Genomic DNA, 25,775 nt, shown 5'->3' on the forward strand with positions numbered 1-25,775 from the left:
GATTTCTTATGCGCAAAACAAAAACATTTCCTCTCAGTTGTTATCCGGATTTCTAGGAGTCAAGTACTCAAAATCAAGTATTATATAATTGTTATTTATCGCATCGTATTGATAACAGCTTTCCGCAGATATTAAATTGAAATATTACAGGATTAATACAAGGTTTTTTAACCTCTCAGGACCGGAGTCTCGATCTAACAAAACTGTTATTAATTTTATGATTTTTCATTTTTAATATTCGTGGAAAATTGTCTGTAATACGATACTAACCTGATTTTTTAGTATGGCTAAGAACCGGTTCTAATCTAGCGGATATCAATTGGTTTCGAAGCCATACTGGAATAATACTTCTTTCTAGTTAACTTTTGTGCTGCTATCATATCAACATAAGACAATAGTTATTGGTATGATATTAACACAAAGCTTTGTGTAGTTGTTATAGAATTCTAGTAGCATTTTGATTTTGTTTATATATACATAACTCCAAAATGTCTACATCTATATTAACATAAGACATTTATTTCTCTTGGGATGGTGTAGGTATTTTTATTAACCTACCATGAGAATCTTAACTAAAAAGGAGAACGATATTGGTTCAGCGATTAGCGAGATCTTTACATACACACGAGCATACAGACATCCTGCTAATTTACTATTTAGAATAGGTTTCTAGAATTATATCAATGGTTTTATTAAATAGGATTATTGAAAAGTTACTGTTTGAAACATAAATTATTGTTATTTAGAAAATTCAATAAAATGGCTGAAGTAAACATAGAGGAATTTGAAAGCACTTCAGATAAGGTGAATATTTACAAATAATAATTATACAATATTAAATGCGAAGTAAACAAGACCTTATTCGGTCATAACACATACAGTAATGGCAATAGAATATACGTGGATATATTGACAGGGGTAAATTTGTGATTGATTTGGGTTGCTAACATGCACCTCATTTATTTCTCGGTGCGTTAATCTAGTAGAAGGAAGGGATGGGGTAAAGTTTGTCGATGGGGCGTATCGATAATGAAGCCAGCTGTTAGTAAAGAAAATAAATAAACACAAAATAACGTCTATTACATAATCGTTACGCATGTACTTTATGGAATTTCTTTGAATAAAGCTTCTTATTAAGTTATTCAATTGCTTTGTAAGAATACAGTTTGTTGATTTAAAAAGAAAATTTTAGCCGCCTAAAAGTTGGATTGCATCTTATTGACCACTATAGGGTAATTAATCTATTAATTAACAATAAATCTGGAACTAGCCAATAGTGCTCATAAAAAATGACGTCATCCAATACAAATTACCAATGTTAGGTCACTATATCTTTTACGAGAAAGACCAAACTACATAACTTTTGTGTCACTTTTGAGGAAGACGACTACCTTTTCTCCCATCTCTATTGAAGAGATTTTCTTCCTCCCTTCCCTTTTTCTTTTCCGATATGTATATGACATCACAGGAATCGTCTTCCTCAAAAGTGACACAAACGTTATGTAGTTTAGTCTTTCTCCCTTTTACCATTAGTCAATTAAAATGTATACTGGCCTATCATTGTTCATTTGTATTGTATGACGTCCTTTTTTAAAAGCTGGTTCTTAATTTAAGTATTAATCTAGGAGGGAAGTCTGGATAGTTTCGAGATTATAGACATTGAAGATCATGAAAACAAAGAAAACCAAGATAAAGAATGTATTAACAAGGATAAGAAGGTAATATATTTAAAGAATAGAGGGTGGACGAGCTTTATTAAACTCTTCTCACGGGGTGGAGACCCTTTTTCGACTTTCAATTGGGTCTTTAGATATCAGCCAATAGCGTCGGCAATATTACACCGCTACAAAAGAGCAGATAGCAATTTACTAGCAAACGAAATGGGTCCCCACCATTGGGCCAGGTATTGTCTGGGTTATACTGTGGTATTCGGCAACCGTGAGCCATGCCTATGGCACCCCTGAACTAGGGTTCGGTGGAGGGTCAATGGCCCTCCCCCGAGTCCTGGGGAAGGGGTCTGACGACCCCCTCCCTATGCTTAAAATTAATGATTGAATCTGTCATGTTTATTATGGTTAACTGTATTCTTAATTCTCCCCACCCTTTCCAGGGATGGGGGATCATTATTGCCCAAACTGACTATTGTATATGTATTATAATGCTTTTATGTTATGATTATTTATTCCTATCCATGTAGCTATTGTTTGTTGTATATAGCTTTAGTATCCTTTAAACCTTCAATAAAGTGACAACTGAAATAGATGTTGATTATTATCTAGTGAATGCTAGAGAAGCGTAGCTTCTCTATAGTAAGGTGTCCACGTCTGTCACACTGCCGTAATCTAATTGAACTCCGGTGTCTGCCATTTATCCTCGGATAGAGCAGACGCGCATCTGAGGCCAAGGTACTCCCAGCAGTGAAACTGGCAAAACTGACACAAGCAACCTGAATTACCCACCCTGGACAGCAAAGTCTAACTCTGCATCCGGCAGTTGTGGAAGCGAGACAGCAAAACCTGACGAAGAACCGCGAGAAGCGCCGACATCTAACGGAGAATTGAGAGCTGAAACAGGCCTGCGGACCGGCTGAAACAAGCCAAATAAGTGTAAACGGCTGAAAATAGGCCAACTTTACTGCAAGAGATAGCAGGATCCGAACCAGTGGCGCCAGCAGGACGGGACATTCCCTGCCGCCATCAGCCGGATTTGGATCAGCGGCGCTAGCAGGACGGGACATTCCCTGCCGCCGATAGGCTGAAACATGCCATATAGCTGCGAGCTGCGAGCCAACATACGAGTGTAGTGCACCAAAACAGAGAAAACTACGTCAACTCCAAGTATCCTGAGAGGCTACAACGCAGCCGCCCATCTAGCAAAACAGATATTATATCACATTTGCAGGGATTACCACCCTGGTGTGATGGCTAAACAATAGATTTATGAGCAAAGATTGGTAAACAAATTGTTGTGTTGTGATAAAACTAAAAATAGAACAGGCTTGGATTTATTGTGTATTGTGATAACAACTAAAAATAGAACAGGGTTGGCAAACAAATCTGTTATGTAATTGTGATAAGGACACAAATAGAAGCCAAATGTAATATAACAAAGCCCCTGATATACAATCTAATCACCTCAAGCCTACAGCACAACAACAATACACCCCTTATTCCAGAGGAAAGGGAGGAGCCCACTCTCCACTGAAGGAAATACAATCAAGGTGATATAATAGATTAGCCTAGGATTAAGGAGAAAAGGCACCATTACTTCATCACACAGTTATTTCAAACCCACAGCACTCCCCCCTTCCTCACAGGGGGAACGGACGGATTTACCCCCGTCCCCTCACGCGCTTCCCCCCTCCTACCCACACTAACCCAAGTCCGTCGACGGTGTGGAGCTAGTGACCGGGAACACAGAGCGCCATTTACGGACAGCGCAACGGAGTGCGGCAATATCATAAAATTCAACGGACAAGCGGACCAATGAGAGAGCGAGTTGAGGGATAAGTGCGCGTTTTACCCGTGTGCGCGGATTTGACGGTGCGTAAGCGCGTTGCAAGAACGGGAGATTTCACACACACACACACACACCGGAGCGGAGCTACTTCATAGCATATAACAGGGATATTTTTAGAAAACAAATAAAGAATTCTAAGCTCCCTCCCCCTAGCTATAGTGTGATAGAGGAAAACCAAATCAGTTCTTGACAGCAGTTCAGACCCTCAACATCTATCTACCCCTACCAGCCTACTCTACCACCTCAGAATCCAACTAGTGATAAACACAGCTAAGCTATATTTTTGTAACTAAACTACCAACCTAGTGATAAAAACAGTGTTGGCTGTTAGGCTAGAAAGCCTCTAGTGACAAACCATTTATTCTATTTACGTTATAACTTTGCGTCCCGCCGTTGAACCGTTGCCCCGATGGAACAGCCGCAAGCGCCAGGAGGTGACCAAGCCCCAGTATGGCTCCAGGATGACCCTCAGCCGGCTCCAGCCGAGTACCGCAAGCTGATGCTGAGTAACCTGCCAGAGTTTAGAGGACCGCCCAAGCAATCCTGGAGTTCACATATCCGCAGACTCGAGATGTCATGGGCGGCTTACCGCGTGCCACCCCATGACTCCCTCAACCGCCGCAACGCCCTTCTACTGTCACTGGTAGGGCAAGCGGCGGAAATGGCGTCCCATCTGTTTGGCGAGGCAGGCCAAGCCTTGACCTACGAACAGGTCAAGGCCGAGTGTGAATTGCTATTTCGTCCTGCTTTTGAATCCCAAACGCTTAAACAAGCGTTTAGGGATTACAAGCAACACTCGACAGAACCTATACAAGCGTACATATCAACTAAGTGCGCCTTGTATAGGGACGCCTACAACCATGAGGATCTCGAGTTGTTGGTGGACGAATTAAATCGTGGAATTCGTAACGCCAATGTAAAACGCATCATGATGGGCCATGAAATTACGAGTGTACCTGAGTACACTCGTAAGGCCATGTTTACCGTCACCATGATTACCAAGCAACTGAAGGAAGGTGTGTGCTTAGTGGACTCGACCGACGGGCTGACTGGATCTGCCTGCATCCAGTTGCCCCAATATGACGAGTCGGAGCCAATGGAGATTGGCGCCTTGGCTCCGGGTCTCCACCAGATGGGGAGGGTCGCTCCAGATGACAAGGTTCCAGGTCGCTGCTTCCGCTGCCAGGGGAGAGGCCACAGAGCTCGAGACTGCCCGACGCCGATGGAAGTTAGTCTAGAGGAGAGACGCACCCAGCCACGCTGTGACCGTTCTGCCAAGTGCGAGCGTTGCCACTACGACGGCCACACGGCGGCCGAGTGCAGAGCTGACTGGGCCCAGGTAGCCAGCCGCAGGCGCACCGCCGACAAGGGTGCCCCTCCAGGGAAGCCCAGCAGAGTGGCCCACATGGAAGGGAGCGCGCCCCCAGCACCACCGCAGCAAGCAGCCGCCCCCAGAGCCGCGGACCGAGCCGACGGGATGCCGCAGTTTGGGACCGTTCCAGCCAGGATCAACGTACTGGGCGGCGCGGCTGAACCCAACCGGGTTGGCCTGGGCTTCAGTCTCAACCACCTGGGGCCGGAGCTGGTGCAACCCTACAACATCGCCGAGCCAGAGGTCCTGAGGCCCCAGCCTTTTAGCCTCAACATGATGGAGCCTGCTCGGCCGAGCCTACCCAGCAAGAGTGGAGGGGCGCTACCCAGCGTCACTGAGACGATGTACGGGGAGGCCCTGGCGGCCGCTGAACGAGAGAGGCAGGAGGCGCTAGCCAGCGCATCAACATCGATGTATGGGGCGCCACCCGGCGCCGCCACCTGTGATGACTGGGGGGTGCTATCCAGCGCCTCCCACCTGGTGCCTGGGGCGACACCCGTCGCCGCCACCGAGATACCTGGATCCTGGAACGAGCCAGCCTCCAACCTGGTGCCTGGGGCGACAACCGTCGCCGCCACCGAGAGACCTGAGTCCTGGAACGAGCCAGCAGTCCCAGAGGAAGGGGTGACACCCGTCACCCCCAGTCAGCCAGCGCCACCAGCCTGCAGGGAGAGCCCAGCTACATGCCATCCAGAGCCCCCTGCCAGCCGAAGGAACCCAGCTGCTCAACACCAGGATAAGTTGAATTTGTTAAATATGTTGTATCCAAGCCATTGTAAAACCCCAGCCTTGCCTGTGCCCCCTGCACCAGAGGCTGGGGAGATTGAAATTTGGGAAAATAAGGACTTGCCTGTGCCACATGCACCTGAGTTCCTAGGGCAGGGGAGGGAAGTGAGTAAGGGCGAGCCTGTGCCACATGCACTTCAGCCCCATGCCACTGGGCATGTCTTGGACAAGGGAAGGGAGCACTTGGGGCTAGGGGAGCCGACACCCAGGCAAGTGCCAGTCGCTTGCCAGTCTGTCATTGGGGAGGGTATCGGGGTGCCCCGGCCGCACAAAGATAACGCTCAATGGAAACTTGTATCTAGCCAGGAGCAGCCCAGCCGTGTCCAGCCACAAGAAGCAGCCGTGACCAGAGCTGAAGATCCCCAGCCGCGTGTGAGAGGTAGATGGTCGCCTGGAAGCTTCTCCCATTGGTGGATGGTCCTGTGGGGCCTCCTGCTGGCAGCCGTGTGGCCTACAACCAGCTACGTCCTGGTGGGATGGGACTGTGCCAACCCCACCCACGTCACATCCTACAATAAAGAAAAGATGTGTAACACGGAGCCTCTACACCAGGAGGTGCCCCTGGGCCATGAAGTGCACGTCCTGCAGCAAGTCAAGGTGAGGGAAACAACCGGGTACAGTTGCCAGCTCACCGTGTCCCAGTGGACATTCAGGTGTGGGGTATGGGGTCACCTCAAGGTGACCTCGGTCCCCACCCTCCTGAGGCCAACCAAGATAGACCCAGAAACGTGCCGAGACCTGGCCAGGAACCGAGTCTACACGCTGCCAGGCAAGACCCAGCCACTGACGTTCCAGCTGAACCACCCCTTGTTCTTCACCCTCGACATGGTGGGCGCCCTCGTCAACAGCCCCGAGGGGGTGGGTTGTGAAGGGGAGGACGTCCACTTCGAGGGCCAGCTGTACCGCAATGAATTAGTGCTCCAAGAGCGACGGCTGCTGGTCAAGGAAGAGACCTACGTGGTAGAGGATGGACGGGTGGAGTCCCAATCTGACCACCTGACCCTGGAGTGTCCCCATTCTGAGCTGTCTTGCATCACTGGGGAAGCAACCTACGTGTGGGACCACCTGGGGAGAGATTGCCCCTTGAGGCTGATTCGCAGCCTCCAGCCCAGCCTAGTGATGGATGCATACCTGGTTGACCATCAGGCCCAGTTTTTTATCAACATGACCAACCCCACCTCGATAGTGAACTGCGACTTCGAGGCCCATGCCACCAACCATCCAGCGTTGTTCGTGGCCGCTGACCCAGCCGCGGCTGCGCTGCCCAGAGTGTCGGCCAGGGATGTTGACGTCCCCCTACAAGCCCAAATACATGCAGGCTATATTGGGTTTACCCTGGAAACGCGCATGAAAAGCACAGCAGCAGAAGAAGTAGCGGCCAACTGCTGGAAGCTCCAGCAACTAGACCTGGCCCACCCGGTGCGTGTCCAGGGGAGCACGTTCTCGGTACTGAGGGGAGACATCCTGCTGCAGCTGACCTGCCAACGCAATAAATACGTTGTCCGCGAACACAAGGAGTGTTGGGACAAAGTGCCAGTAGAACCCACCGGATTTGTAGACGCCGTGACACGAGTATATAGTGGCCACGCCACCAAGATTCCCTGCTCCTCCACATACCCCCTGACTGTGCACGCGGAGGAAGGCTGGATAGAGTTAACCCCCGCTCCTAAGAAGAGGCCACCCCCGCTGGATACGCCTAAGCAATTGCTGACAGAGCCCTTGGATGACTTCAGTTCAGGGGGCTTGTATTCGCAGGCTGAGTTGAACGACTGGCAACAGCTGCTAGCGTTCCCAGCATACAAGAGCGCCATGCTGACCGGCCTATCCTATGGCTCCTGCGTTCAGCAAGGCAGCTGTTCGGCCACAGGAGACCATGGGATAGTGTCCTACAACATTGACCGACTGGCGGAGGAAGGAGAGGCCGCCCTGGATGTCTGGGCTGGATTTAGACAAGCTATCCACGAGTGGGGAGATGGCGCAGCCATACTGTGCTTGCTGTTGTTGATCCTCAAACTGCTGGGGGACCTAACCATCATTTCTCTGGCAGCAGCACAAGGAGGCGTCCGAGCAGCCATGAATGCGATGTCACAAGTGTTCCTGTACCATCCAACTTTGTATAGGAAAGCTCTGGCTAGAGCCAGGCTCACCCATGCCAAGTCCCGGGACTTTTCAGTAGACTGGGATGCCATCCCCATCGGCCGGGAAGCAGCCGAGGAGATGGTGTCTATGCAATCAGCTGATAGCGGGCATGACCGCCCAGGTAGGCCAGGACCGCCCTCTGGCAGACCCCGCGGCCCCTCAGGAGGACAGGCCGCTGCCCAGACGATCAACCTGGCAGCCAGCGCCCCAGCCGCTGCCAACAACAACCAGCAGGCCCCACTGCTGACCGTCCCAGCAACAACTGTGCCACCTGCCAACCTGACACCTGCCGGCGCTGAACAACGTGTCCAACCAAAGCCAGCCTCTGCCTTCTATCCCACGTTGGGAGCCCATCAACCCTGAGAAAACACTCACCACTAGGATTCCATTGAATCATTATCGTTTGTATATATCTTAGCCCTAAGGAGCGGACCGAAGGCCTCAACCACTGTCGGAAGTCTGGTAGGGAAACCCTCTCCCAGCCTTCCGAGGGGAGAGTTGTGGTATTCGGCAACCGTGAGCCATGCCTATGGCACCCCTGAACTAGGGTTCGGTGGAGGGTCAATGGCCCTCCCCCGAGTCCTGGGGAAGGGGTCTGACGACCCCCTCCCTATGCTTAAAATTAATGATTGAATCTGTCATGTTTATTATGGTTAACTGTATTCTTAATTCTCCCCACCCTTTCCAGGGATGGGGGATCATTATTGCCCAAACTGACTATTGTATATGTATTATAATGCTTTTATGTTATGATTATTTATTCCTATCCATGTAGCTATTGTTTGTTGTATATAGCTTTAGTATCCTTTAAACCTTCAATAAAGTGACAACTGAAATAGATGTTGATTATTATCTAGTGAATGCTAGAGAAGCGTAGCTTCTCTATAGTAAGGTGTCCACGTCTGTCACACTGCCGTAATCTAATTGAACTCCGGTGTCTACTACTACACTACTAAAGTATCTGCCTTTGCACATTAACGTCTTCTCCGATGGTAGAAGGGTTGTTTAAAGAGTCCATGATATTTTTGCGTTTACGCTGGATAGCCCTCTTGATCGCGCCAGTCTTGGGCATGAATCCAACGCCATATGGCACTTCAGCTTTCACCTTTAAAGCATTAAAGGAAGCCTGCAGGAAATGCGCCACTTTAACTGCTGAAATACTGCTACAAGTAGACCAAATACCCCAAATTTGAAGACCATAGCTTTAATAACAAAAAGTTCTGGGCATTAAAAAAAAACATTTTAAAGATTTACAACTGTCTCAAAAGTCATTATAACTTTTTTATTATTGAAGTTGAGGGCTTCAAGTTTGGAGTATTGAGTTTACTTGTGACAGTTTTACAGCAGCTAGAGTGGTGTGTTTCCTGCAGGCTTTCTTAAAGTAGTTAGTACCATGATTCAGGCAAATACGTGATACGTGACTTAAATTCTACAACCTTCACATATGCATAAAACAATTATATAGGATAAGCGTTATTTTAATGTACAGTCAGACAGACGGACGGATGGACATCTAAATAAAAATCACCAAATCTTTCTTAATTTAAAATAATCTTATATGCAAGCTTTCAATATAAAAATACCTTATTTGTAAGGTTTTCAACCACTGTTCTAGTTGGAACAATTGGGTTCTTCGCAGCATAATTAATTGCCTCTTGTTCTGCAGCTCGAACTATCTCTTTTATAAGATTATTGTCATGTAGATGCTCGCCTTTCACTTTGACAACTGCGCAAGTCGCAACATCCACAGATAAGGTCACCTTGCAGCTATACCTGAAAATTTAGCATTTATAAATCTATTTCTATATGACTTGGAAACTGATTAAAATCTTCTGGATTAGTACCGGTTCTCAGCCATACTGAAGAGTGTATAGCATCGTATTACAGACAATTTCCAATGAATATTAAAATAAATAAAAAAAACACAACTTGATAATATTTTTTTTAGCTCAGACCTTCGGCCCCTCGGGCTAACAAAACTGATTTTAATACTATAATTTTTCATTTCAATATCCTCGGAAAGATGTGATACGATGTGAAAAATGGCTATTATTTCAACAAGAAATCGTTATATGCAAAAGAATATTAAAAGATAGCATAATAAATTAATTGTGTATTTATAAAATGATTCAATGTTTACAACAAATTGTGCAAATATTTTAAACATTTTATTGTACATGTTTCTGATCATAAACAAACCTTTTACTTCGTATGATCTCTGCAATGGTAGTAATTCTTCTTTCCTCGTTGCAGCCTCTTTGAATATTCATAGTTAAGGAAAGAATGTTGAAGATTAAAGTCATCCCAAGTATTTAAAGGGCAAAGCTTCTATCCTTTAAGGGTTCTCAGTATTGTTCATATAAATTCAACTATTTTTCTACACTAGACCTAACAATCGGCCTCAAATTGTAAAATAAGCTCCTATTTTTTGAGTTTGCATGCCTCATAGATGCAATACAGACTTGAGCTGTGCCACTTTTCTATATATGATGCATTGAAAGTCCTTAACATCCTTTCCATACTGAGACATAGGCAAGGTATGCCATTTTTTGGTATATGGTGTAGAAGGAGAAAGAGAGGAGATCAATAGGAATATTGGAGATTCAAGAAAATAGTGGTGACTTATGCTGTTTCTCAAAAAGTTTTGTACTGATGAACGTTTTACATAGGAGATGGATACCCCCCTAGTACTTTGTCCCCTAGAGGGTTTGTCGCACTAGAATCGCTCATAAAAACCTTAAAGTTTTTCTTCTGTAGCTTAAGATTTCGATATCTTTTTATCCCATTGAGTTTTTCATTCTATGGAAGCTTCACATGGGCTCCATGAAGGTCTTAGGTTATTTAGTTTATAGATTTAAGTCTTGGGATGGTTTTAAGGCTATTTTCTGCTGTTCCTACCCTCCATACATAGAGCTCCTAAATGCTCTAAAGTAGTCAAAAAGTTTTTTAACAGCTAGTTTGATTTAAATCAATTTAGGTATTTTCTAATTTAGGATAAGAAGGATATAGAAAAAGAAAATACAAAAACCAAGGATGTGTGGACTTCCTATGTTAAGGTAAACTATAAAACTATCTATTAATTATAAATCTTACCTTCTGTAGATTAAAACGATTGGATAGAAAGTTTGGACATTGCTAGTTTAAACCAACCAATCAAGATTTAACAAAATTATTTAAAGTATAAAAGTAAACGAATGAGAGAAACACCTCCTTACAATTGAATACAGTCCAACGTCAGTGTTTTATTTTACGGGTATAGTCACTTTCGTGACATCGCCTCTTAAGGGGTGTTTTGTCGTATTTTCATAGTACTTTTGAATAGATTATTTTAGGTTTGGTTAGGTTAGAGCATCCCGCAGGGTCTAGAAATAGGAGAAATAAGAGTCGATATCATGAAAATGACAATACCAGAAAAATCTTTTAAATTAAAATATTGTATTTTCAGAAAAATTTAATGGACAACGACATTCCAAATGGCGGAGATACAGAAACCTCATCTGAATCAGAATGGTCTGGACAGCTATGGACTAAATATATCACTACTGTATAATATTGTAAATAAAATAAGCTAAAATTACTTGATAATTACTAGGTCCACCTTTTCCACATAGGCGTACCTGTGTTAATTTACTAATAGTATCATCACAATCATATTAACCTATTTTCTAATATTTGGAATGGTATATAATTTCATGAATTAAATAAATTTATTTATCAATATAAATGTCGCCTTTTTATATTTAGGAAAATTGTTAAAGATGCTTCAGGCTAATTTTCAGCAACTATTTATGACCATCTAAACTTTTTTTCTTTTTTCTAGATCAATTTTTCAGAATTATTCTTCGTGGACTTAATAAAATCTTATTTTCTTTTATATTATAACTAGAGTGTAAAAAACCTGTCAATTCCTTTCATAAGTTAATAACATAAACTTTCAAATCTTCAAAAATGCAATTTCATTTCTACAAAATTTATTTTAAAAAACATGTTAATAAACAGAATTACTATTTAAATGAATAAAACTATTACAAAGAAAGAAAATAATAGCAAGAAAATAAAAGAACATGACAATTTTCATAACACATACAAAATTGCCATAGAAAAAATTCACTGGTTAACGGCCTTTGAAGCTTTGTTAAAAATCCCATCTTAAAATTTACAATTATACATTTCACTCAATTTATTTAGGCAATTTAATGAGATCTGCAGTTAAAAAACATTCATTCAAAAAGTGAGCAAATGTATAAATATAATTAAAATGAAAAATAACAACAGCAAAATAAGCTCATTATTATTATTATAAAATAATAAGCATTATATTGTACAATAAAACACACATTTAGTTATAGGCAATAGGCATTTATGAAACTACTGGTTCTCAAACAAAAATTTGAGGATTTTAAAAATCATATCTAAAGTTCTATAATCACAACAATAATAGACCCTAAAAAGAAATTTACAGGGGGCCTTTCCATCCAACAAGTATCAGTTATTTTGAAAAAAGTTACTATTTTAAGGGATCTATAGGGATAAGACAATGGCCGTAAAATTGATGTACATCACCAATAATGATACACAAAATTACCCCTTCTCTATACTAAAATTAAAGGTTGAAACGTTTGAACACTCAACTTAAGGAATAAACCAAACAAAATTCACGAGCTAGCGAATAAGAAAACGTTATTTATAAACTTTGGGGACTAGTGTAATAAACAGCCCATTGTCCCATCTCTCCCTGAATTGAATCCTCCCTTTTTTAATTATATTAAAATGTAACTATTTCAAAAACATGTATTGAAACTTGAAAGTGTTGGAAAGTCACCCTGTATCTAATACATTTACATTATATACAACATCAGAAAGAATTTAAAACCAAACAGACCTGACAAACAATTGTTAGAAAATTCATCAATTAAAGAAAGAAAATTTAATTCTATACAAATTATTTTTTTTGTAAATTTGAATTTTTATATACAAATGAAACTAATCAATTTTTTTAATGCAAATTTGTTATTCTAAATAATATTCTAATAGTTCAAAAATAATTTAATAATTGAAAAATAAACTATAATTATAAAAAAGAAACAAAACATTAAGAGAGGGATTATGAAACTGACAAGTTTAAAATTGTCGTCTTCACATGAATTTTTGACTAGAATTCAACACTCGCTTTTTGTGAGATTATTCTTTCAAATAATTCTCAACGTTAAAATACATTTTATATACAATTAATTTTTTACAATACATACATTATTTGTAAAAGAAACAACATGAAATAAAACTGCTAAAGAGCTTAAACACATTTTGCAAAGAAGTTAATAAAAAATTACCTCAAAGTTTTTTTTTGTACTTTTGACAGAATACTTGTGTATTTGCATTTAGATGTTAGATGAATGAATTTATAAGAAAATGTTATAGTTGGGTAAAGAAATGGATCACTTGGTATTGGAAGAGAAAACAATTTGATTTTCATGCCTTTGAATAAAACCTTGATTTTTGTTTGGTTAAGTGGGTCATATACTACTTATTGTTCTCTACAAAATGATCCATTCATGTGCACAACTATTGAAAGTAAATTGTTTAGTGTGTGTTTGTTTGACTACATAGCAGATGAGGTTAATTACATGAAGGCATGTTTAGAATGTGGGTCAAAGTGAATATTGCACATTTTCCGGCCCAAGTACCCCATCCCTCCTCCTCTACAGGGTGTCTCATTTCAATTGTCTCAATATTTCTTAAAAGAGGCTTATTTTTTCTAAAAAAAATCTTAGTAGTTTGTCCCTAAACCTATAGAAACTGCCATTTTTCATATGTTTACATAAAGATAATCCGTGTCTTTTTATTTGATTATTTTTTATTAGAGTTACAGAAAGAAACAATTCAAATGTCACCCTGTACAAGAAAAGAATTGAAGACTTACAATATTTTTACATAGAATTTGTCATTCATCAAATTACAAAAAGAGACCTACGCCAAAAAAAGTCATTTTATCTTTTTAAAATTAGATTAAATCTTTCAAATGGAAATTGAAATTAAATTACATAATTCTACTTTCTAGATTCACCTAATTTTAGCAGAGAAATGTTAATTAATTGAAGGAAAGTAGAGGTCTCTGTTTGCAGAAGATGAAAGTTTTGACATAATTAAGGCTTTTGACTCTGTCATTTAGTCAAAATTAATCTAAAACTAAAAATAATTATTAAATACAATACCAAAATTATTTTAATTTGAAGAAAAAAATCGTGTAAAGGAATATGGCCCTCCGAGGAAAAATATGGTGCCTCCAGCTTTTTAACCATTTATAAATTAAAAGTTTTCTGAAACTCTATTTTTATAGATAAAAACAATAATAGCAAAGTTTAAAAATTTTATATAGAGAAAAATAAAATTTCTTTTCTTGATGCTTTTTTGAGAAACATTGGATGCATCATAATTTTTCTTCAAGTGACATATTCTTTTTTGAAAAATTTTAGCTTGATGGTAACATTTTTATTACTGATTTGTCTTTTCTGCATAATAAGACTGAACACTATGGCACTAATATTTTCACGGGCTTATAGCTCTAGCTCTACATGACAAATTAATAATCAAACAAAATATCACAGTTAAAAGATAATTCTAATCATTCACACACAAAAAATCATTCTTTCTCTAAAATTCACAACATTTTTGGCGGTTAAAAGACGTTTAAAAAGTCATTTTTAAAACCAAGAAAAACAGATCTTTTTTCCAGCTTACAACTTGAATTTTTACTTCAAGAAAATAGAAAATTTTACACAAAAAAAACATTTGATACAAACATACATTGATATATTATTATTAAGAATAATAAATATCCATTTATACATCTTTGGTATTTCAGCTGTCTTGAGAAGGACTTTAAACTCTTTATGCAAGAGTTTTACAATATGAAAAAAAAATACATATTTACATAAACGGATTGTGTAATGTTAGTGATCTAAATTTAATTAGATAATCTAATTAAAATCTAAAATAATATATTTACAAAATTAACTAAATTTCTACAAAGACAATAGCAAAAATTTTCAAATTATATATGTTAACTTAATCTACTATATTTTGTTTTTATATCAGTATTTTACTGGATTTGTAATTTGGACTCAAAAAAAGTGACACAGACCCTGAAAAAAACCTCCTAATCCTAGTAAAAGGCCTTCCAATTAGGGTACAGGGCTTTGTTTTTATAACTAACAGATCTTTAGTTGATGTGTTTTTTGCTGTAAAGAAGGTGTATCAACTTTTTTTTATAGCTAGCCGGTTCTTTTAGTAAGTAGTAGATGTAAAATTTTTCATAGAATTCAGATATGCAATCGGTTTTTTTGTAGACCTCTTATTTTTTAAGTAATTTAAGTTTTTTTAAAAAAATAATTAAGTCGGTTTTAAGGTACTTAAACGCAACAAAATAAAAGAAGAAAATGGCCAATAAGAACAAAAATAGTAAGATCTTTAATTTGACACCTTACTTTTAAAATTCTGTAGAGTAATTATTGAAAAAATCTATTTTTTTAACCTCGGTTTAATAAAAACTTTAGACCTAAATATTTTCTCAAACAGACATAAAAAACATGGGTTCATATATACCTTTAGAATCAGAAAAATATTACGAATCCATTGTAAGCAAAATTGAAAAAAAGTAAAAAAATTAAAAAATTAAAAAATGGCCAATTGTATTTTTTGTTCTGGCAACACTATCGTCTTCCCTTTTTTACCCCCTCTTTACCCCCTCTATACCCCCTTCCCATTTTTATACTCAATTGAAGAGTTAAGACGTTGCCTGTACAATATAATATGATATTTTCATATAATTCCTTTTATTGTAGTTTATATACTATATTGTAAACTTTTTTTTCAATTTTGCTTACAATGGATTCGTAATATTTTTCTGATTCTAAAGGTATATATGAACCCATATTTTTTTACTTGTGAAATGATAAAATTGAGTTCAAAGTTTTTATTCTCGTGGGTTTAAAAAAATCGATTTTTTCAATAATTACCTGACAGAATTGAAAAAGTAAGGTGTCAAATTAAAGATCTTACTATTTTTGTTCATAATGGCCATTTTCTTTCTTTTTTTTGTTGCATTTTAGTACCTTAAAATCGACTTAATTTTTTTTTTTTAAACTTAAATTACTTAAAAAATAAGAGGTCTACAAAAAAAACCAATTGCATATCTGAATTCTATGAAAAATTTTACATCTACTACTTACTAAAAGGACCGGCTAGCTATAAAAAAAAAGTTGATACAACTTCTTTGCAAATATGCTGCTTAATGAACATCTTATCCAGGCATTTATACATCAAGTTATTTTTTTTGTCTAATTGGAAAATTACATTCTACATTATACATTTTGAAAAAATAACAAGTACATCTATTTCTGCTGGTTGTAAAAATTGCAGCAACCTCCCCGTCAATATATGAAATCTGACCTATTAATAATAAGCTTTGACTAGTGGTTTAAGTTTGATTATAAAGGTAATGGGAGGGGAAGGGGGGGGGGATTTGAGAGCGGTTCCTAACTCCTCAACTTGGAAACTCCCATTGATGTGAAGGCAAAATGTCAAGTAAATCACTTAATCACTTTCATCTAACGCCGCAAAAATTTCGAGAATTTAATATTTTTTTTTATCCTCTTCTGAAAAAGTTAAACATACATAATCCGAACATTTTTGCAATTGTCCAAAAAAAATATATTTTTTTCCGGCTAAATTTGATTATAAAACATCTATTTGATAAGATTTTCTTTCTTTTAATAGTTTCAATTCTTTTAAAATAAAGATAACTAAATATTAATAAGAACTAAATTAATTTTAATACTATACACAAAATTTTTAATGCCCAAACATCCCATAAAGAAGTTTTTTTAGGGAAATCAACAAAAGTCATTTGTCTTTAAAAACTTCTAAGGTTAATGTTAAGTAAAATACAATATTAAAGAACATCTATTAATAATTTGGTTTATTTACTCTGTATGTAACAGCTATTTTCTAAAATCCTCCACAAATTGCAGATTATTTCATGTAAATTTCTTGTGTTTTTTTCTGACTTTTCACAGACTTGCTTAAAAACAAATACAATTGTTTGAAAAAATTATTTTATGTGTCTTTTTTTTTATTGTTTGAAGCATCAACATTGGTGGGTTGATAATGTAATGCCCTGTAATAAGTTTTCAGATGCATGCGATTTTGAAACTTGATTGCGATGGGATTTAAAAATCTACCAATGAGTCATCTGATTGTTGAGTTGAAGAGCAACATCTTCCTGAAAATTTTCCAGTCCTTCAGAGATGTACTGCTTGATTCTGAGGGGTAGGCACAGCTGATCTATCTGTTCTTCAGCGGTCAGCTGTTTCAAGATGGTGGCTCGGCATCTGTAGAGGAAAAAAATTATGAGTTTTGATTGAATAGAGAATAATATGAAATGTATAGGAAAGCTTATAAACCAATTAATAACTATGCTACTGTTAGAGATGAAGGAACGGGCATTTTGACTGGTTGATAAATTAGAGAAAAACTGGATATTTTTACGATAAATCATAAATTTTTATTCCATTTTTTATAAAAAAAAATTTAATTTTTCTAAACCCTGCAAGGCTCTCCAAAACATTATTAACCTAACTAAAATATTTTTGGATCTTCTGAATAAACTGATGACCCACCTGTCTTGTAGATTCAGAAAATCCCGCTTCAACACGCCCAACGACATCTCCGTCTTGGCCGCCGTGCTGCAGATGATCGGGTATACCGGCTCCTTCACCTCGTTCAGCCCGGTAAATGCGACGCCGAGGTTGACACCGTCCTTGTAGTAGGTCAGCGTCCCCAGGATCCCGTCGAAATACATCCCGATAGTGGTAGAAACGTTCTCCCGAAAACACTTGACGTATTGCCTAAACAAAATTAAGACTGATGAATATAAAGTAGTGGATTTATTATTACTTGGATCTTACACCAGAATATCATAAACCCTCATAAATTGAAACTTGTAGCTGGCTAAAATAATGACTACAATTTTTTCCCTATGTCCACGTATATTCTATATCCATTTATACAATATTTAATTAAAAGGCTTGGGGTCTACATTCTTTTAATCGACATGTATATGCCATTTGATTAGAGTGGCCATGGCTAACATATTATCGACATGCTGACTTTGATATTATATAATAAAAGCCTCAAAGTTTAACAAGGAAAACGACAACAATATTAGTTTTCTAGTAAAACATGGAATTTTGTAGTAAGAATAATCCAGAGGATTTTAAAATAAAGCTATTTCTATTTATAGTATTTGAAATGGGCAGAAAAAGGATTTTCCTAATCACATAAAGAATGTATTCTTAGTATGTTAGTAGCGCAGCTACTCTAAAAATAGAGTGTGTCTGTCGCTATAAGAATTAACTTCAAAAATACTTTTAACGAGACGTCATATGGCTCTTAGTAATATTTTTTTCAGTGAAGCTATATTAACAAACCTGCTCTATCTCACTCTATAATGCTATAAAGTCCATTAGTTTTTATAAGTTCAATCATGCGTTTGCCCATAACTGATTACTTGGTACCATAGGTCGAAAAAAAAGTCTGTTTAGTAATCATTTTTGACAGAGTTATTATCAAATAAATGATCGAACATATAAAAACAAGAGGACTTTATTACTATTACTAAAAATGTTATTATTGCATCACTACCCATGGACAAACTTGTCCCTATTAAATTGTTGTCTTACTAAATGCAAAATATGTCTCAAACAAATTGATTCAATAAATACAAGTCATAAAAAAGGTTCTACACAAAAAATATTCTTGAAAGATTCCATTTAATTATTTTTCATGTAAGATAGTTAAATGTTATGAAAAGGGACTTTTTAAATGCATATATTTTTCCTTTAAATGTACTAGCCCCTAAATAAAAAAGCATGGACGCCCTTGGTAAAGAAAGTAGGAAAATAGCCTAAAATAAAACTTAGATATAGAAATTAATTAACCTAGAAACATCCGGGGACCTTAAAAATGCTCCCATAAAATGAAGAACTCAATCGGTTCAGTAGTTGAAATCTTAAGCTACAAACAAAAAAACAAATTATGTTATTAATGTATTGTTATTATTATTTTAATATTTAAATTTGTCAACACACAAGAGTGTCCCTTAAAGGTATGTTGTCACTTTGAATTGTAAAATATTTATTGCAGAATATTGTCCCAGGGATGTGATTGTGCATACTCATTGCAAAATTGGCAGGGATATTTAATCTGAAGAATTTTTCTTTGCATTGCAAGGGTATAGTTCTTTTTGTAGTATTGTGTCATTCTTGTGATCAAACAAAAATAGCCTTAAACCAAAACAAGACGTCAATAAAAAAATCTCAATATCTATAATAAATCCCTAAATTGGAGAACTTAATCGGTTAATCGGGTATGCGAGAGCTTCTCAGACAAACAAAAATTCTTTTCTATTTTATATCATAGGATAGTTTAAAATTAAAAATTAGAGGAAAGGGGAAGAAAAAGTGGAGGCAAAATAGTTTTTTTTTTCTGATGAAATATCCCTACCCTCAGATTGCAAAGTCTTTGCGGGAAAAAATGTAGAAGACAAATTAATTTGATCAGTTACATTGGGTGTGAGTACAGGGTGGTTTATATAATTTGTCCTAAGTTCTGATGTTTAAGATGTAAATGCAATATTTATAACCACTTATTTCTTGCCCAATGGTTGGTTGCAAGGAATACATCAAATTACCGCGGTGTTCGGAAATTAAAGAACCTTTATAACTGCAAATTTTAGGGGTATTTTGGCATTTGAAGATAAAAATTTGGCGTCTTCCATAAAAGTGCCTTGTTGAGCACAAAAACTCTCTTATATTCTTTTTATAAATTGAAAATAAAGAAGGGAGGGTGTAATTATTTGTTTTTATCTTACTTTAGGTTAGGATAGTTTGGGTTATTTGGTACACGGTAGCCCCGCAGGGTTAGCTCCCCATCCCCCTGTAAAGGTTTGGCATAGATGTAGTAACTGATTCTAAAAATATTTTAATAAGTTGCACCCTGTATAAATTTTGTTTATCTGCGTGGTCACAATTTTGTGTATTTTTGTAGTTCGATTTGATTTTTAAAATTTAATTAAAGAATCAAACTATTTTCTCTTTAGCTTTTCCGTCACAGTTACAAATTATTTAAACCAAAGGAAATTTTTTAGAATTATTGGTTGGAAACTTTATAAACAACAAGACTTATCAAATTTAATAAAATTACCCAAAGGTTTTAAGCCCAGGAATAAAATAGCGTGGTAATGAAACTTTAAGTACCAATGTAATTTACAGTCTGGTCCCTTTCCTCCCTGACTTATTTAGATCAAACATACTATCTGATAATGCAAATATATTGCAAATATTTTACACCTGAATCAGAGACATAGAGTAGCTTCGCTTATATTTTGCGTCGTTCCAATTTCTAAAATATATGTTCTGTTTGTGTCAATTGTTTGTACCTAAGTGTATTTGTTAAAATTCTGTTTTGAAAACTCGAATCTTTTTCACTATGTATTCAAAATGTTGTACCTTAAAGTTAAAGGATTAAAGCCTATTTAAATCAAAACATACATCATTTTATGAAACCTTTTGTGCCAATATAATTGTTATGATTTTAGAGAAGCTATTTTATTCGGGAAGGAGGGGACCTTGATCTGTGAATTATCAAGGTACCGAAATTTTTATAAACAAGTTTAATTATTCGTTGGATTTAAAACTTTGGGTACTAAAATTAATTTTAAATATTTTACGAATTCGAAGTATCCAATATTTCACTACTAAATCTTAATCTAGAGAGTGGGTGTTTTGTTTCTAATAATTGAAGGGTGATCAAGTACATCAATTTATCGTAATTTGTTTTACCTCTTATCAATGAATCCAAAAAATTTTATTAATGTGAACATAAATATTTTTCAAACCTTTTTTTCTCTGCACAATGCGTTCCTTGTCTTAAATTTGTTATCTCTATTTTCATCGACAAAAAGCATTTCAGATTCAAATCTGTTGTCGGATAGAAAAAGAAAATTTTTCATTTTTGAAAGAGATAACTCTACTTTACTAATGAATTTTTACTTTACTGTCCCCTTTGGAAATTCAAAATTTGTAAAACAAATAAAATACTTATAGTTTTAAAAAAAAGTTTTTAGTTAAAAGGAAAAACAGTCAAAAAAATTCAGATACCTTTTAAACAAGTGCGTCTACTATATTCCTAAGTATGTTTTATGGCTATCCCCAAATTTCCAAGATTATCTATTTTATTTATCTCCTTTTTCTCTATCTTTGTCTTTACTTTTCTCTATCTTTTATGATTTTCCTTACTGTTTAACTTATTATGTCAAGCAGCTTTGCTGCTATTAGACGCAATCGTCCTTATTAACTGAAATTAATCGATTTTAACTGCATTTTTACATTACTGATGGACTAAAATGCCATATATGTCACTAAACAACACGGAATAACGATGAATAAAAGAATAATTGATTTATAAACTATTTAACAGCAGCACATTCTTAAATTATCCAATATCCATAAATCTTGCGGATTTTCTGTTCGAGGAAAATGCGCGTAAAAAAAATGCGCTCATCAGCAGCAAGTGATTAAATTATAGTTAGTCGACTTTAGTAGGCTTGAATATGGTGTACTTAAGTGGAAAATCAAATTTTTTTCATTTGATATTTAGACTAAGATTGATAATTTGACATTGAATTTTGAACTTTTCTAGTACCCAAGGTTTTATAAACGACTATACTCATTTGTTGGCTAAATAATTTGGGAATAATAGATTAAATTGGTTGGTTAGTTCAAACATGAAGTGTTCAAACTAAGATATTTATCTACAGAAGACGTAATTTATCATTCACTGGGTTGTACATCTATTTATTGTCCATTGTCTTTATGGACTAGCTGAATCTTTATTAGAACCATGATCTATTAAAAAAAGAGCCACACAAGTAAACTATAGTCCTTAAAAATGCCACGCCGTACAATACAAATTCTTAGAATACAAAGTCTTTGTTGCAGTGCAAATTTGACAATTTTACCATAATTTATTATCAATAAGTTAGTACAGTTTTTCGTCAATTTGAAAAAGAAAAAGAAAAACTATTTTCGGTCGGTGAACTGCTGTTTTAGTTATTCAAAAAAATGACGGTTGCCTTTTTAGCCTGTAAATAAAATAAAAATAAGTTGAAAATTCAAATAAAAGTTTTTTTTGTAAGAAAAGAATTTAAAAATTCTTTTAAAGACCATAATTAATGATTAAACTTTAAATCTGTTCTAAATTTGCAGCTTCAAAGGCGTAAAATATCAGGGAACTTAAGGATAGAACATTGGACGATAATTTGATGTACACCACCCAATTATGACAATCAATATTCCCCTTTTCTGTATATTAAGATTAATAGAGGAAAACTTTAACAAATTAAGATTTACTATAGTTTTTAAGCAAAGTTTTTGAGAGAGAAGGTGAATGTAAAACTTTGGTTACCAGTAAAATTTACATTCCCAATGTCCCCTCCCTCCCAGTAAAATTTGCACTTTACGCAATATATAGATAGTAAAATCTAAACGGGTATTTTAAAAGTTATAAATTATTGTGAAACAAGGAAATGTAAAGTACGGGGGTACAAAGTATTTTCTTTCTTTTTTTGTGTGTCAAATAAATGACTTTCAAAATTTTACTTTGTTTTTAAATCCTGTCAAAAAAATGTGTAGTTTTTATGTCAATATGATATCATTGTGTCGATTATAAGTCAACTATGACCATACTTCTCTAAGTAGACTTAATCATAGTCAACGATGGCGATAATATGTCAGGAAACGACTGCAATTTCATTAATGCTATATATAGACATAAAACAAAAAATTGCATATAGGCAGATTTTTTAACCGGGAAACTTCTATTTTAAAACACTTTTACTATACGGAAAGTACCAATCTCTTAAATATTTGATGCTGTCATCAAAGTAACATAGACTATAGCGTTCTTTGGTATATATTAGTTTTTAGTATTAATACCAATTGTTTGTTTTCTTTTTATTAAATTATAATTATTATAATTATTAGTCAGGTATGACCACTTGAAACGTTATGAAATTGTTTTTTGAAGCAGTGAAAGTGGTTTTCCACAAAGGGCCTGTCGAGCCTCCCCCTCTCCCCTCCATACTCTCATCCATTTTTGAACTAGAGGTTGGGTGGTGGTTAGTTTTTTTCCCCATAGATAACCCCTGGGGAGCCCTGTACCTAATATAAACTAACCTATTTAATATGATCAAAAGTAATACACAAACAAACTAAAAACTGCCCTTCTTTATTTCAATTTTATTTCATATTAATGGTTGGGTGGGGGGAGGGGGCAGTGTTTAACAAGTCACATTAAGGTAATCGCCGCAGTGCAGCCGCCACTTATAAATTTGCAATATTGCTTACGTTAAAATCAAATATGATCGATTATGACAGAATTTTAAAACTTAAAATTTTTTCTTTGACTTTCAAGTTTACATAAATGTTCGAGCTTTTCATAATCTCTGATGTTATGAAAGCATTTGATTCAATTTTACATGCTGACTAGCATCACAACATTCTAGATGGAAAATTCAAATTCAAACTTTGAATTTAAGATTTTTAAAGCTAGGAAATTTAAAATAGATTTTTCTAGATTAAAAAATAAAACATTTAATTTATTTTTTGAAATTGAATAATTTATCATATGAAGTATGACTTCAAAGCCGAATAATATCCGCTGGATTGAAATAAAAATCATAAAATTAATACCAGTTTTGTTAGTTCTGACCTTTGGCCATTCGGTGCTAACAAAACTCGTTTAGCTGATAATTTCCATTTTTATATCCGCGGAAAGCCGTCTATAATACGATGCGATAAATAACTATTTCGGCCTTTTTCTTTTGTACGCAGATAAGTTTTGAAAGATTATAAATGATTTTCTAAAAGTATAAATTTAAAGTGTCAAAGAATATTTTTCTCTGAGTGAAAAATTGTTAAGCTAGCATGAGAATACTTAACGTATTATCACAACAAGAACACATACGTCCATGAAAGGTAAGGAGAAATTTGTTGTAAATAAGGACACATACATTGAAGTCGAATGGTAACAATATTAGATTTCAAAAACTGGATAGTGTTTAGGGCTCTCGCTTACTACAGAACCAATTAAGTGTCCTTTTTAAAGTAAGCTTTACTAATGTTCCGGGGTGGTTTTAGCATATTTATTTTTAGTTTATGTTCACTATGGGTTTCAGGCATTTTATGCACTCTACCTCCACTTCTAGTACAGATAACACAAATGCTCAGGGCGCAACCGCTATTGGCATTTAATAAAAAGTCTCAGTTGACATTGTATAAAAAAAAACATAATTGATATTTTGACTGGTGGTAAAGTGTGTACCTGTGTTGACCCTTGTGCCAGACGAGCCCCTTGTGGCTGAGGCCCCAGCTCTGTTCGTCCTCCCCCAGCATATTCACAAAAGCGTCCACGTGGAGGCGTGCCTTGGCCGTCCCTATGCCGAACATCATACTCGTTCCAAATATCCTAAAATACAAAACAAAATTAGTTTAGGAGTTTTGTGGTAATCTTGGTTGAATTCATTGGAGTGGTTTAAAGTAGGACAACTGCCATTTAAAGTCACTGAGGGAAGAATGGGGACATTGAACCATAAAAGAAACTGGTACTCAATGTTTTATATACAAAATTCGCTCATAATAAGTAAGCTGCTTTGCTTTCATATTTAAAATATTTTGAATAGAATTTATAACTAAAATATTCTTTTATCTTAGAATTGTTTAAAAAATTTAAATTCAGTTTGAAAGTGATATTTAATTTTAACCTTTTTGTTTTTAAATATTTTTAGTTTTGACGTTGTTAAAAGAAAATGTGATAATCAGTTAAAGGTAAAACTATTTAGTTATTTTAATGATGACAGAATTTGTTCCATGGGGATTTATTTTCATTTAAACAAGGACATTCATATGCCTATGCTTAATTCTTTATTCTTAATTCGAAGATTTTTTAAGAAGAGGAGAACTTTAAATTTTTCATTACTTACCAAATTTTGTCTTTATGAAGACAAAATCAATTATAAATTTTACTTTAGGTCAGGTTAGGTAAAATTTTTAGAAGCTCCAACGGGTTATTGTTAGGAAAAAAGGTATAAAGAGGAATACTCTCTCTAGAAATAAGTTACTGGATATAGAGGGATGGTTTTTGCTTGATAAAACGGATATATTATATATATTTATATTAAATTTTCAAATAAAATCTCCTTAACAAAAATGCAAATGAATTAAAGAAAATCTCCACTCCTTGTTTAAAAATGCTGGGTTAACAGCCGTAAAAAATATTTGTTTGAAAAAAAATTTAAAAATGTGAAAAATTGCATTCCAGACTTCCAATTATTATTACACAAAAGGATAACACATAAAGCACACACACACACACACACACACATACACACACACACGCACACACACACACACACACACACACATAGGTGCGTCAAGCATTTCTGGACAGATTTACTTTTAAAAACAAAAGTCTTCCAGCAAACTTACGCCTTTTAAATTGCTTAAAGCTAACTGTTAATGTTATAAATATGAATATCATATTATAGTATTAAAAAAATTTTCTAATACACTTTTTAAAGAAAAATTTTAAAGAATATTTTTCAGATGTCACTGGTATCTTGGGACAAGAATGTATTTTTTTTTAAATTGACAATAAAAGCAAAATTGTGGTTTGTATATGATAAGGCTGTAAATTTAGTCATACTTTGTGTCAAGGGTTGTTTATGGATTTGAACCCTTAGGGGTGTATTTCAACCCCACTTAATTTTTTTAGGGGGTTGGATGCACCCTCCTTCTGCAGGCATCTGATACCAATTATATAGGAAAATCTTTATTATTTAGTT

The 25,775-nt window shown here is 36.2% G+C and overlaps 2 protein-coding genes across 3 annotated transcripts in view; one reads left to right on the forward strand and one right to left on the reverse strand.

The window, feature by feature from the left end:
• On the forward strand, positions 1-11,540 carry LOC145322684 (uncharacterized). Its single transcript, XM_080164884.1, has 5 exons — positions 1-77; positions 747-804; positions 1,626-1,718; positions 10,810-10,872; positions 11,262-11,540. The coding sequence occupies exons 2-5, from the start codon at positions 760-762 to the stop codon at positions 11,364-11,366; spliced, it is 306 nt and encodes a 101-aa protein (XP_080021010.1). The 5' UTR covers positions 1-77; positions 747-759; the 3' UTR covers positions 11,367-11,540.
• A 4,791-nt stretch (positions 11,541-16,331) lies between these two features.
• LOC145322683 (SPRY domain-containing SOCS box protein 3-like) overlaps positions 16,332-25,775 on the reverse strand; it is a 40,453-nt gene continuing 31,009 nt past the window's right edge. For both annotated transcript variants that reach the window (XM_080164882.1, XM_080164881.1), the window contains exons 6-8: positions 24,257-24,400; positions 17,494-17,721; positions 16,332-17,205 (exon numbers count right to left, since the gene is read on the reverse strand). In XM_080164882.1, the coding sequence (XP_080021008.1) occupies positions 17,052-17,205; positions 17,494-17,721; positions 24,257-24,400 (526 nt within the window). In that variant the 3' untranslated portion in view covers positions 16,332-17,051. The remainder of the gene's footprint in view (positions 17,206-17,493; positions 17,722-24,256; positions 24,401-25,775) is intronic.

This window comes from Acartia tonsa, chromosome 6 (genome assembly GCF_053477335.1).
Source record: "Acartia tonsa isolate MP-2025a chromosome 6, ASM5347733v1, whole genome shotgun sequence".
Taxonomy (NCBI): Eukaryota; Metazoa; Arthropoda; class Copepoda; order Calanoida; family Acartiidae; genus Acartia; species Acartia tonsa.

What these genes read in the sequence shown, in the direction of transcription:
- LOC145322684 (XM_080164884.1), top strand. Translation starts at nt 760, where the DNA reads ATGGCTGAAGTAAACATAGAGGAATTTGAAAGCACTTCAGATAAG. An exon ending in TTGAAAGCACTTCAGATAAG is followed by an intron (nt 805 to 1,625) that starts GTGAATATTTAC and finishes GTATTAATCTAG; the next exon opens with GAGGGAAGTCTGGATAGTTT. An exon ending in GTATTAACAAGGATAAGAAG is followed by an intron (nt 1,719 to 10,809) that starts GTAATATATTTA and finishes TTTCTAATTTAG; the next exon opens with GATAAGAAGGATATAGAAAA.